We start from the raw sequence: 14,796 nt of genomic DNA on the forward strand, positions 1-14,796 counted from the left end.
TATTTTTTCTCTATCGACAGTGGCGGACTGGCCATAAGCCTTACCAGGGAAATCCCGGTGGGCCAGAGGCCGGTGTGAATTTGGCCATAAACCATAGTATGAGGCCACTATAAATTTTCCCAGGTAAGAATTTTTGACCCAGTTTATAGCTTCTCCGCCTCTGTTTATAGCTTCCTTTTCACACCTTTTAAGTATTTCACTCATTTTTAGGGAATAAAGCACAATTACAAAATGAGGAGGCACGCTTGATACACATAAGCAAAGCTGCGCGCATGTAGCAACTGAATAAACAACACCGTAAAGGCAGAGATACACTATTAACACCTCACATTTTACTAAAGCACATTTCTGGGGGTTACTACCATAAAACAATTTCCAGTTGTGTTTCTGCTAGTGGAATCTGTTGTAAACTGGTAGTAAATTCGATCTAATGGCATTTGCAATAATACCGATAGCTGAAATTGTGTGGGTTTTTACTTTATTATGGTGAAATGTGTTTCCCCTTCACTGATATAAAAAACATAAATACATTTTCAGAATCTTCTCTTCATTCCTATCGTGTTGCGTTCAGTTGGGGTGATTCCGCCTTCGACTCCCATTTTTTGACAACACAGAGGCGAATCGTGCATAAGCGAATGCGATTTGTGTTATATAAGATATTGTTCCTTTATAAATCGTGTATGATCGAATTCGTGTAGTGTAAACACGTGTTATACGAGGACTGACTGTATATTGAATAACTGTATGAGTATAAGTAGAATTTTTTTAAATTTACATGTTTAAGTGGTATATACATACAGTAGAATGTTGGGTATCCGGAACGTTGGTTATTCGGAATAATTTGAAAGCTTGATCTTTCTTCTTTTTTATTAATGGTAGTATTTGAGACAAATGTTTATTATGCTATGAGAGCATTTCTGTCTTTTTTTTTTTTTTTTTTATGTCGTATATCTGGTGAAATATTGGATTAGGACTAATGGGTTTTCTCAGAAACCATGAGTGATAGTTTAGTCATTCGCCTCCGTGAACCCAATTTTCCATGACGTATTTTGTTCTCTTCATTTTGTATTGTTTAGTCAACGAAAAGAAACAGCACTGAATTGGGCAGAAAAACAGAAATAATGCAATATAATAAAATTGATATTATTAAGGAACTTGAAAGATTTAGCAGCAAAAAAAAGTCACAAAAAACAATCAAACATTATTTTAAAAAATTACTTTAAATTTTTCTCCACATAATTTGCATTAACATAACCTATCCGAACATACATACATTTAATTAAATAAATTTGTTTTGTTTTTTTTTTTAATTCAATTTATAAATCTCTTTCTTTTACCCTAAAACATTATAACAGAATTTATTTAATTTTACCTTGCGTTCGATTATCCGGGAAATTTTGTTATCCAGAAGTGGTCCGACATTAATTATTCCAGATAACTGACTCCCTACTGTATTTATATTTTTTCAACAGTGGCTGTTGTACACTGTGATCACTGAATTCTGACCACTCCATCTGTAATGGACTGTGCAATGTAGCTCACAGTATAAAAAGCTGAACAGTTTTGTATGCTAGAGCAGTGGTATTGTGAATCTAGTCGTTCGAGTTAGTGATAAAGTAGCAGTTATGAGACGTAGTAAACATATCACAAAGTTTAAAAAGAGCATGATTGTCAAAGCTCGTGTGTTGGATGCTTCCATATTGGAAACAGCACATCTTGTCAGTTGTTCAAAGGTCAAACCACCTCCTGCCAACAGAACTGTAAAGAATTACGCAAAGTGGATGTTCATGGTAAGCAAAGAGTGCAGCATGTTTTACGGGCTCAATGGTAGGTCACTGTGTGACAGTTGGCATTGCAGTACAATATGGGAAATGGAAGAACAACATGCAAATGAAGGGACAATGCGTCACACACTCAGACATATGGGAATCCATTACAAATGACTCAAGATACCCTCCCCTCACTTCTGATCATCATCGATGGCAAATGCTATGGTGTCAACAAAATTCTGGTTGGATACTGTAGGACTGGAAACAAGTGTGCTGGTCAAATGAGTCGAAATACCTCGTGCAACATGCCAATGGATACCTTGATGTGTGGCACAAACAACACAAGTTCATGGACACTATTGTGTATGGTGTTCACTATCCAGGCAGGTGGCAATGATTGCTTAATATGGGACATGTTTGGCTGGCAAGAACTAGGATCCCTGGGACATATGGACCAGCATTACACTGATAAGGTCTTAGGAGACTATGTGCACTCTGCCATGTTGCATTTTTTCTCAGAAAGAATGATAATTTTTGATAATGAGATAATGATAATGAGAATATTTTGGAACAGGAAGTGAAGCATATAGAAACACAATTGTCATCTATTCCAAAAATGTGGAAAGCCTTTCAGGCAGCAAGGCTTCAGATCCTACAAATATCTTCAGACATCTAGTGGAGTCCATGTCTAGGCAGAAAGCAGCTGCTATCCATTCGAACAGTAGTCCAGCACAGTATTAAGTAAGTAGGGGGTCATATAATTCAGTGATCACTCAGTGTATGTATATTTATGTATTCATATGTATTTGTTTTCAAGGTTGCTAATATTTTTGAAAAATGGTTGTTAATATCTCTGTAGGTGCTACTATCTCTTATCTGCATTTCCAAGTACAGTCAGTCCTCGTATAACACGATAGTTGTGTTCCTAGAAACCCTCGTGCAATGCAAAATTGTGCAATATAAACAACAGGTCCTATGGGAAAAATAGGGTTAGGTGCCGACCACCCAAGGTTGGACACACATTTGTAACCAAAACATTACCAAACACAATAAATAATCGTAATAAAACACTTACACAGTTGAAAAATGTAAAATTAATAATTTAATCATTTAAATTTAGATTCTTACCTTACCTTAAAAATTAAAGATTCTTACCTTAAAAATCTTACCTTAAAAAGACAGCTTGAGGGAAAGGGCTTGAGAAAGGATTGAAGCAGCGGAATTATGGGGAAAGTGGTGGCAGGTTGTCATCATTATCGGAACTGGGAGGTGGAGGAGATGCCAATGAGGACTTTGGACGAAATGTGGTCACGCCAGAACTACAGGGCTGTTTCTCCTTTTCTGTCTCTTTCTTCGGTGTTTTCATAAAAAAGACATCTAGTTTCTGTTGTTTTGCAATCTTCTTTCTTTCACAAAGCAGATCGAATTGTATGAAGTGCTCTTCTGCTTCTTTCTGCATTATAATGAGGCCTGACGTAGCCCAGTGGTCAGGAGCGAGAGTGCATAGCACGCGTTCCTTGAGTGGACCGGGGTTCAAGCCCGTGACTACTAAATACTATAAATATTTGTATTGACGATTTATTGTAAACTCTACTGACTTGGTTGTCGTGCCGGAGTATAAACAGAAAATTTATTTTAGGCCTGACGTAGCCCAGTGGTCAGGAGCGAGAGTGCATAGCACGCGTTCCTTGAGTGGACCGGGGTTCAAGCCCGTGACTACTAAATACGATAAATATTTGTATTGACGATTTATTGCAAACTCTACTGACTTGGTTGTCGTGCCGGAGTATAAACAGAAAATTTATTTATTTATAATCGTTATCTTCTAGCCATTGCATACTTTTCTCAAATGAATTTAAAACTGAAGATAACTCTAAAGTAGAAAGCAGTTTTATGGTGGCGTTCAGGCATTCAACTTCGTCATCTTCCTCATCTTCCACCTGCCCTCCAGGAACAAGTTGTTGCAGTTCTTCAGTTAAAAGTTCTTCATGAGACTGAAGCAACTCTTCTAAATCATCTTCCTCCAATTCTTCAAAGCCAACCTGCTTTGTGAGGGCAACACAATGTGCTTTTAATTTAGGAAGCTCGTTTACAGGATCAAAGCCTTTAAAATCACGAATAACATCTGATAAAAGAGGCCACCAAACACCATGTAAGCATACTTTTGTCACTTCATTCCAAGCCTCCACAATTATGTAAATTGCATTCTTTATTCTGAATCGCTTCCAAAAGTCTTTAACTGTTGGTGCATTTTTGCCCGCTGTTTCTGCTATCAGCATCTTAAATGTGCGTCTTGTGTAATAGTGCTTAAAAAGCAGCAATTACTCCTTGAGATGTTGTATTAGGTGGTAAAAACAGAATTTTGATGTTTGGTGACAATTCAGCAAGGGTTGGAGGGTGACTTGGTACATTGTCCGAAATAATTAAAATCTTAAAATACAAATTTTTCTTTTTGCAGTAGCTTCGAAACACATCCTCATCAGCAAATATTCTTTGCAAGAATATTTGCTGATGCTATCGAGGCAGTGTTAGGTGGGTCGGAAAACTGCTAACTTGGGGGGAGACAAAGACGAATAGATTAACAGTAGCCACTGGCAGAGGTGAAAGAGATTCTTGCACTGCTTCTATTGGAATGAGCAGAAGCCTGAAAAACAAGATGCAGGATATTTCAGAGACTGCCGGGAGTGGGAGTCATTGCGGTACAAGTAAACACATGGGTTGTGTTAGGGTAGCTAAGAATAGAAATAGGTGCATGTATACTTGCGTGTACACCAATGCTAGGAGTTGAGTAAATAAATTTGATGAATTTGAGGTATTGCTCAAAACATCAAAGGCAGATATTGTTGGGATATCAGAGACGTGGTGTCACACAGATATAAGGAATGCAGAACTGGAATCTGGGGAGTACGTCTACAGAAAGGATAGACTGGATAGGAAGGGAGGAGGGGTTATGCTATTAGTTAAGAAATACATAAAATCCAAGGAAGTGAAGCCAGTGGACATCGCTGGACAGTGCAGTGTCTAGTCAGTTTGGTGTGACATAAGCATTGGGAGATCAAAATTGAGAGTAGGAGTGTGCTATAGGCCTAATGACTCTGATGAGTATAATAAGGAACTGTACAGGGAAATAGAGTGGGCCAGTAAATCAGAGAGTCTTATAATGAGAGATTTTAATTTCCCAGATATTGACTGGAATTTGGGGGCTGGTCACTCACACACTAGCAAGGCTTTTGTGGATTTATTGGATGATTGTTTTCTACATCAGCATGTTCGGGAGGCAACTAGAGGGAAAAATACTCTTGATTTGATTATCAGGAGTGATTCTTCATGCATTAGGAATCTGAAGATAAATGAACCACTAGGTGGCAGTGATCACGGTGTGCTGAAGTGGGATTTACTCAAAGAGGTAACTACCATTAGGGGTAAAGGGAAGGGTTATTGCTTTCGTAAAAGGCGACTACAAATGGACTGAGACAGTATTTAAATTCTATACAGTGGGACCAACTGATGATGTTACCAACAGCAAATGCAAAATGGGAAGCATTTAAAGAACTTATCTTGGAAGCTACTAGGCTTTACATACCAACTAAGAAATATTGTTCAAGGTTTAGGCCTAAATGGATGTCAGATGAACTGATGAGGCATATGGCAGAGAAGAAACATGCATGGGATACATACAAATTAACACATGACACAGAGCCTATGATAGATACAAGTTGATTTGTAACCAAGTTACAAAGGAGGTTAGGCAGGCGAAGCCAGATTACTGGAAATCTTTGGTAACGGATGCAAAGAAAAACAGCAAAGAGTTCTTTACTTATGTAAACTCTAGAAGGAAGGGGATGAATCAGATTGGTCCACTTGATATCGATGGGTCAACTGTTGATGATCCTGCTCAGGTAGCTAACAAACTAAATGAATATTTTGCATCAACATTCACATGAGGAGTTATTTAGCGAGGGGAAAGCCAGAGGTGTATTCAACTCTGGCAGTAAGCTAGAGAATCTTGTAATAACTGAGAGTAAAGTGGAGGAGAAATTGTTGAAGATAAACACAAGAAAGGCACCCAGGGTGGATGGGATCTATCCAGTTATATTAAAGGAAGCAGCAAAGGAAGTAAGCAAACCCTTAGCCATAATTATGAGAGCTTCCTTGGACTCAGGGGAGGTACCCCCAGACTGCGGATGTGCAAATGTCACCCCAATTCACAAAGGAGGATCAAAGGCTGACACAAGTAATTATAGACCTATGAGTTTAACTTCTGTTCCAGGAAAATTAATGGAGGCACTAGTTAAAGAAGCACTGCAGGATCATTTAGACAAGACTTCAGCTATAGCTCGGACACAGCATGGTTTTGTTAAGGGGAAGTCATGCCTGACCAATTTGATTGGATACTATGATGCAGTCACAAAGGAACTGGATGCAGGGAATAACTTTGATATTATATACTTGGATCTTAGAAAGACTTTTGATACTGTTGCACATTGAAGACTGCTGCACAAATTGGAGCAGTGTGGCATTGGAGGCAAATTGCTGCTGTGGATAAAGGGGTGGTTGAGGCGGAGAAGACAGAGAGTGGTAATCAATGGACACTGCTCGTCATGGACTAATGTTATTAGTGGAGTCCCTCAGGGTTCAGTGTTGGGTCCATTATTGTTTTCTGTATTCATAAATGATATTGATGAGGGTATATCAAGCTTAATGTCGAAGTTTGCAGACGATACAAAGGTAGGCAGGGTTGTCAAGGACACTACTGACACTATGCTGCTGCAACAGGATCTGGAAAGGTTGAGCAGATGGGCTGAGAGGTGGCAAATGAAGTTTAACATTGACAAATGTAAAGTACTACACATGGGAAACAGCAACCCCAGAGCAACGTATCAACTCTGTGGTACTACACCGACAGTGGTAGAGAATGAAAGGGACCTGGGGGTGGTTGTGCAGGCAGATATGAAGTTCTCTGAGCAGTGCAGACGGGCTGCAAGAGTAGCTCATGGTGTATTGTCAATGATATATAGGAATTTTTCTAGCAGAGATAAGGAGGTGATTATTCCCTTGTATAATGCAATGGTCAGGCCACACCTAGAGTACTGTATACATGTCTGGAGGCCTCATTTCAAGAAGGATGTAGAGCTGCTGGAACGAGTACAGAGAAGGGCAAAAAGATTAGTGAATGGAACAAAGGGTGCTCTTACGAAGAAAGGCTTAAGTTTTGCAAATTACAGTGTCTGGAGACTAGGCACCAGCGAGGTGATCTGATAGAGGTGTATAAGGCCTTGAATGGTTTGAGCATGCTCAATGCTGATGGGATTCTTCCTCTAGCTCAGAATAATCACCTGAGAGGGCATAAATTCAAATTGAGGAAAGACAGATGTAGGATAGACGTGCGGAAATTTGCCTTTAGCCAGCGGGTGGTTGGTTGGTGGAACAGACTTCCATCCCTTATCATGGAAGTTGATAGCCTAAATAAGTTTAAGACTCAGTTGGACAGGTATTTTGAACGAACAGAGGGGTGAAGTGGAAGTGGGTTTTTTTTTTTTTTTTTTGGCTGATGCTGCATAAGCTTGCTTTCTTGCATCAAATGCCTCTACTAATGCTAAATGCTAACACTTCTAGTAGAAGGTCAGTGAAGATCTGCCCTGTCATCCACCCTTTTCTTCTGTTCCTAAAGTAAACACCCAGGGTAGTCCTTACGATCCCTTTTAACGCTCATGGATTGACTGCATGATAAACAACAACAACAGGCTTCAGTTTCAAGTCGCCACTTGCATTTGCTCCTGACATAACGGTCAACCTATCCTTAGCAGCCTTGAAGCCTGAAGCTTGTGATTCCTCTCTTGAGATATGTTCGTGATGGCATTTTTTTCCAATACAGTCCAGTTTCATCAAAGTTGAAAATGTGGTCCAGTGTATAGCCGTCTTCCTCAATTAGTTTTTTCAATATCGGCAGAAATGCCTTTGCTGCTGCTTCATCTGCACTCGCAGTGTCATCTGATAATTTCACATTATGGAAAGTGTGACGTTTCCTGAAATTATTGAACCAGCCACTACTGGCAGTAAAGGAAGGAACTTCTTGAGGGTTTTCAGCTTTATTTCTGAGGTCTTCAGATATTGCCTATGCCTTTGCTTTTATCATAAGCAAACTTGTTCCTGATCTCTTTGTTTGATCTTCTATCCAAACAGATAAAAGACGTTCCATCTCTTCCAATTCTTTGTGTCTTGATCTAACGGATTTTGTTACACTTTGTGTTGTTCCTGCTATGAATGTTGCTTTTATTTTTTCTGCATTCTTTCTAATTGTTCTCAGCGTTCCCTCATTTAGGCCTGTAGTACGCACAATATCGCATGTTCTTTCATTCCAGTCAAAGCGTTTCACAATTTCATATTTTTCTTCTATCGATATTGCTTTTCTTTTTCTCTCTGAAGTATTTTCACCAGAACACTTCCTTTTCACACTTTTTTCAAGTATTTTACTCATTTTTTTGGGAATAGAGCACAATTATAAAATGAACAAAAATGAGGAGGCAAGCTTATGAGGAAAGACAGATGTAGGATAGATGTGCGGAAATTTGCCTTTAGCCAGCGGGTGGTTGGTAGGTGGAACAGACTTCCATCCCTTGTCGTGGAAGTTGATAGCCTAAATAAGTTTAAGGCTCAGCTGGACAGGTATTTCGAACGAACAGAGGGGTGAAGTGGAAGTGGTTATTTTTATTTATTTATGTTACTTTTTTTTTTTTTTTTTTTGGCTGATGCTGCATAAGCTTGCTTTCTTGCATCAAATGCCTCTACTAATGCTAATGCTAATATGCATAAACACACACCAAACAAGTAGCAACTGAATAAACGACGCAGCGCCCATGTAGAAACAATAAATAATGCAGTAAAGGCAGAAACACACTATTCTCACATATTACATGCTTACGTTTTACTAAAGCACATTTCTGGAGGGCACTAGCATAAAACAATAAAAACAATTTGCAGTTTTGGGTTTACTGGTGGTTCCTGCTAGTGGAGTCTGTTATAGATTTTATAACAGACTCCACTAGCAGGAAGTCTATCTAATTACATTTGTAATACAGATAACTGAAATTCTGTGGATTTTTACGTTATTATATTAAATGTGTTTCCCCTTCCACGAAATCATAAAAACAAATTTTCAGAATATTATCTTCATTCCTCCTGTGTTGTGTTCAGTTGGGCTGATTCCGCCGCGTTCAACTACCATTTCTTGTAAACACAAAGGCAAATCATGCATATGCGAATTATGTTTGTGTTATATGCGACATTCTTCCCCTATTTATAAATCGCGTATGATCGAATTTGTGTAGTGTAAACACATGTTATACGAGGACTTACTGTAATAGCAGACACTGCTTATTAGAGACAACGAGCACAAAAATAGCTTGGAAAATTGTAGAAAATTGTTTTCGGTTTATAAAAGTCATTTTTTAAATTTAGATCAAGAATTCATTAAATTGAATCAGGTGATACATAAATAGATTCAGAGGATATTATTGCAACAGTAAAGCAATAAAAAACTTTGTTCAGACAACCCCCGTATAACACTGTACTTATACAACATGGTTTCGCTCCTCTAACATGGTTTGAAAATTGCGGCAATCCTCACAACACAGTATTTTTGAGCTTTTGTGCTAGGAAAACCCTGCTATTATGTTTGATGTAATTTTCAACATTTCCATTCCTTTTTGTGAATCCCTGCTGTTGATTCGCTAGTCATTATCGCCTTCATGGTATTTTCTAAAGCACATTTCTGGATGTCACTACCATAAAACAATTTGCAGTTTCCGGTTTATTGGTCTTTTTTGTTGGTGTAATTGGATAAATGGGTAGTAAACTCGATCTTCTTATATTTGCTATAGTACCGATAGCTGGAATTCTGGGTTTTCACATTATTATAGTGAAATGTGTTTCCTTTCCATGAAATATTCAATCATATAAAATAAAAAGGCGGCTCCGTAGCCAGTGGGAAGGAGCAGCAGTGCGTAGCACACACTTCTTGATTAGACTGGGGTTCGAGCCCGTGACCACCAAATACAGAGGATGCGGAAAAGTCAGAGAATGACCACCGCATATCCCGGAGCAATATGGCCTTAGTTGCAAATGCTCCTAAAAACCAAACAACAAACAAACATAAAATAAAAACAAATTTTCAGAAACTCCATTACTCCGTATCATGTTTGTTGCAACTTGTGCGTGTCATGTTCTTTATTATTAATTGCTTATCATTTTTACTGTTTTAAATTTTACAACCAAAAAAAAAGTCAGTGAACAGAAATATCAATTAGTTAGTATGTACATATTACAGTGTGTATTAATTAAGCTATGTACGAAGCATAAATTTATTTTTATTTTGCTAACTGGAAAATATTCTTCCGATTTTCACGTATCATTTAACTTTGTTAATTGGTAAGGTAATGAAGTTAAATTTGTGCTTTATATCTTTAAAGCGGGGGTCCACTGTATTTTGTTGGGAGATCCCTGGGCTATTGAACTTATGTTTGTTTGAGACCATAAAAAATTGTTACTTCGAAGCGTGCAGATTGTGACAGAGAGCAGAAGGTACACGAAGTCTAGATGCTGCAGAAAAGATTGTGCTTAGCAGCAATGAAGAGGAAGAAAATTAAATAAATGTACATTATCTCACAAATAAGTTTGTAAGGTAAGATCTTTGTTCAGTTATTACTATTTAAGCGGGTGCCTCCATAGCCAGGTGAGCAGGAGCAGCAGTGTCGTAGCACACGCTTCTTAATTAGACTGGGGTTCGAGCCCATGCCCACCAAATACGGAGGATGCGGAAAGGTCAGGGAATGACCACCGCATATCCCTGGAGCAATATGGCCTTAGTTGCTAATGCTCCTAAAAACCAAATAAAAAATAATAAAAATAACTATTTAAGTTATTACTACTATTATAAAAAATAAAGTTAAAATATTAAGTTATTACTACTATAAAAATTAAGTTTCTGATAGTTATTTAAAAAAAGGTGTATTTTTGTTAGCTTTTGGAATGTAACCACCTTTTTGTACTGGTTCTCAGCTCCGTATAACATGGTTTTGCATTACACGAGATTTTGTAGGAACCAAACTACCATGTTATATGAGAGTTACCTGTATTATATTTACTTTTTTTTCTGCTTTGATTTTTGAAATAATTTCACTCTAGTGTTGGACAACCAAGTCAAAATAAGGACAAATTAATTTTTAAATGCATTTATTTACAAAGTTTTTGTTTTTAGAAATTTTTTTAAATTCTTACTGTACAGAGCCTTCCACTATCAAAAACCTTACCACCATGAGCCCATGCATGTTCTGAAAACTCACTATTTTAAAGAGTTAATATACTGACATAAATTTTTTTTAGAATATTGTCTACATTTTTTTTTTTTTTTTTTTTTTTTTAAGGAAATTATCAGGAATAAACAGTGTGGTTATGATGTAAGGAAATCAGATTATGTAAGTATTAGTCTGACTAAAAATAAAATATTTCTTTACTAGACCTATAAATTTTTTATTCTCCTCTGTTAGTCTATCTCTTCTTAATCCCCAACCTACTCATCATATTAGAACAAATGGAGAAAAAATAGTAGTTTCACTGGCTAGTTGAACATTACAGTCATGTAAACGTTAACATTCATTTAATGTTCACCTAGCCAGTAAATATCTCCACTTCTAATTTTTTAATCTAAAATATAGTTTTTTAACTTTGTTTTAGGCTGATGTTATACAATCTGTTTCATTATACAAAATTATCTTCTTTTGTGATTACCCTTGTTCCTTATACTGGTTTCAGGTCAATTGCTGATCACTGGAATAAACTACCTCCCTAAATTCCTGTAAAAAAATATTGCACATGAATTTAAGGAGGCAGTTTATTCCAGTGATCAGCAAACAGACTGAACAAATGTAAACTTCCTGAGGTCCAGTCTATTAGTTTTTTCCAATAGTTGGTATTTCAGTATGAAAATTTCTGTAACCAACGTCTTCATATTGGTATCCCTTTGCTATTTTCACCAGAAGAGCCATCTCTTTGGACTCTTTAGAAAGTTGATCACTTTCTGTGTTACCTCCAGACCTGAGCTTAGTATTCCTGATGTAATCTTATTATCGACTTTGTATAATGAAGCTGTAACTACATTCCCTTTAAATGCAGGTTATGGTAAATCATTGATAAGACACTGTGGGTTTCTCTGGCCACCTGCTTAAATTAGTAACTTTTATATCTGATTATGTCATAACAACCAAATTTCTCTCTCTGTGTCTCATTTTACACCTTTCATCTCAAACTTAAACTTGTGTAAGTTTTTAATATCAATAGTGGCAAGAAGTGATACATGGAAGCAAGCTTATACAGCATCAGCAAAAAAAAAAAAAAACATTATCCACCTCTTTCTTTACAAGTATAAAACACTACTCACCTCTTTTTCCTGAAGTTCATGACATGAGGCTGCAGAGAATACATTAAACCGTTGAGGTTAATTATGAGGACATTGTTGGATTCAGGAGAGATTCTTTTGGATTGAAGAAGTGCCAATGTATCACCAATATGAAAAAGTGGTTTTCAGAATGAAGTTGGGAACTACAGACTTCAGCAGTAGGAAAAATCTTGGAAGCAATGATTAAGAATGCAATCCAGGGACATTTAGATAGAATTGGTATTTGAAAGGACACACAATATGGTTTTGTTAAGTGGAAAAACATGTTTAACTAACTTGGTAAGCAATTTTGACACAGTTACTCATGAGCTGGATGTAAGGAACAATTTCAGCATAGTTAATTTGGATTTTAGCAAGGCGTTTGATTCAGTCTCTCATGAGAGGTTACTGAATATGTGTAAAATGTTCAAATTACCGGGAAGATTCTAAGATGGATCACAGGGTAGTCTCATGGCAGAAGGCATGTTGTGATTAAGAGATGTTCTTCAGATTGGTGTAAAACTAGAAATGAGGTCTCGCCAGGGATCAGTTTTTGGACGAATGTTGCTTCTGATTTTCATAAATATCGACAAAGGGATGATGGCGGCATGATGTTAAGATTGGTTGAGTGGTTAATGGTTAGTGACAGGTAGCACTCCTTCAGAATGATCAAATAAGAGGTAGCTATGTTTTAATGCAGAAAAATGCAAGATCTTACCCAAGAATAGCAATCCCAAAATAATTATGCAATGTGGTGGGTTTGAATTAAAAACAGTAAAGGAACAAAGGGATCTGGAAGTTATGATATGGGTGGATATGAAGTTCTCTGAACAGTGTAAACAGGCAGCCAGGAAAGTCCATGATATCATTTCAATGATTTATCAAACAATAGCTTGTGAATTAGGGAGGTTATAATCGTACATGCAATTGTGGTCATATAATTGTCTTATGGCAATTAATGACCACATTATTACAAATGTGGGATTATAACCACAGCTATAATCCCACATTGACCACAGTGTGCAGATGACCACATTTGCAATACTTTTTTTAAGTATGGAGACCTCATTTGAAAAAAGGCTTTCAGCTTCTTGAAAGAGACCAAAGATGAGAAACTCACATGGTGAGATCAGAAAAAGGGCAACCGTGCAACTATGTGGGCTATAGAGCTTGGCAACAAGGCACTTTAGAGGAGACCTGATTGAGATATATAAGGCACTTAGTGAGGTTAGTAAATTGAATGAAGGTGGAATTTTCACTATTATAAAGAATTACAGAACTAGAGGCCATAAATTCAAATTGCAGGAGAGAAAGTTTAGGCTAGATTGTAAAAACTTTTTGTTTAACCAGCTAGTTGTTAATTACTGGAACAAGTTGCCTTTGCAGATAGTTGAGGCTGGCAGTTTGAAGAAATTCAAAGATCAACTTGAGAGTTACCTGTGTGAGGTGGAGGCAAGTACATAATTTGTCTATTTTTTGTATTCCCCCCCCCCCCCGGTGCAGCAAAAGCCTGTGACTTCCTTGCATTACATGACTAATACTAATATATCTTCACAGGCAGCACTACATTCACAAGTCTTACATAATTTAATACACAACTCATATTGGTGGTAGATGACTTTCATCAACCGGTGAAATACCACCACTTTGCTTATTGGAGGCTTGAAGTGGTGAAACCCATGTTTAGTCTCTAGAGCAAAGTTTCCGGCATCCTCCCCCCTACTTCTCCTTCAACCCATACACGGTACTAAGTACTATAGGTTTTGATACCTTTCGTGTTTGGGGTTTTCTTAAAAAAAAAAAAAAAAAAAAAATTTAATTTATGAGATGCAATAAAATTCTCAGACTTGGTGCTGTTGCGGTCATGTTCAATGAATTTGAAAATAAATGGAAGTGGTATGCTGTAGTTTAAACTTCCTTCAACAGATGGTGGTTACAGAGATTGTCCAGTTGGCTGACAGGTTGCAAGTAATAACCAGTTTAGTTGTAACATTAATGTTGCTGTCACAATTTTGCAATGGAGCATCAATTGAATATCAAATTTTGCTTTAAACTGGGAAATTCTGCAATAAAAACATGAAATGTTAAAAACTATTTATGGTGATGAAAAGTTAAGTTTTACCAGTGTTTGAATGGTATAAGTGGTTCAGAAGCAGATGTGAGGATGTTCACAATGACCCAAGAATTGGAATCCATCGACCTTTCAAGGCACCTCCGTAGCCAGGTGGGAAGGAGCAGCAGTGCTGCGTAGCACACGCTTCTTGATTAGACCGGGGTTTGAGCTTGTCACCACCAAATACGGAGGATGCGGAAAGGTCAGGGAATGACCACTGCATATTCCCGGAGCAATGTGGCCTTAGTTGCTAATGCTCCTAAAAACCAAATAACAAACAAACAAACAATCGACCTTTCAAAATAGGGACAGAGTTGCAAAAGTTAGGGAAATTGTGGCAGGAGATTGCCATTTGACCCTCAGAATGATGCCTGATGAATTGAATAATTGTATGAATAAGGAGACATTTCGTCAAATTCTACATAAAGATTTAGGGAAAAGGAAGGTCTGCACAAAATTTGTACCACATAGATTCATGCAGG

At 37.4% G+C, this 14,796-nt stretch overlaps 1 protein-coding gene across 4 annotated transcripts in view; it reads left to right on the top strand.

The window, feature by feature from the left end:
- Window positions 1–14,796, top strand: part of LOC150089689 (tetraspanin-5-like) — a 156,037-nt gene that overhangs the window by 102,905 nt on the left and 38,336 nt on the right. For 3 of the 4 annotated variants that reach the window (XM_090368731.1, XM_090368732.1, XM_090368733.1), the window contains exon 6: window positions 11,192–11,242. The exons of the other annotated variant lie outside the window; for it this stretch is intronic. In XM_090368731.1, the coding sequence (XP_090224857.1) occupies window positions 11,192–11,242 (51 nt within the window). The remainder of the gene's footprint in view (window positions 1–11,191; window positions 11,243–14,796) is intronic. 4 annotated transcript variants of the gene reach the window in all.

This window comes from Mastigoproctus giganteus, chromosome 2 (assembly GCF_048544385.1).
Source record: "Mastigoproctus giganteus isolate SK-2022 chromosome 2, ASM4854438v1, whole genome shotgun sequence".
Classification (NCBI taxonomy): domain Eukaryota; kingdom Metazoa; phylum Arthropoda; class Arachnida; order Uropygi; family Thelyphonidae; genus Mastigoproctus; species Mastigoproctus giganteus.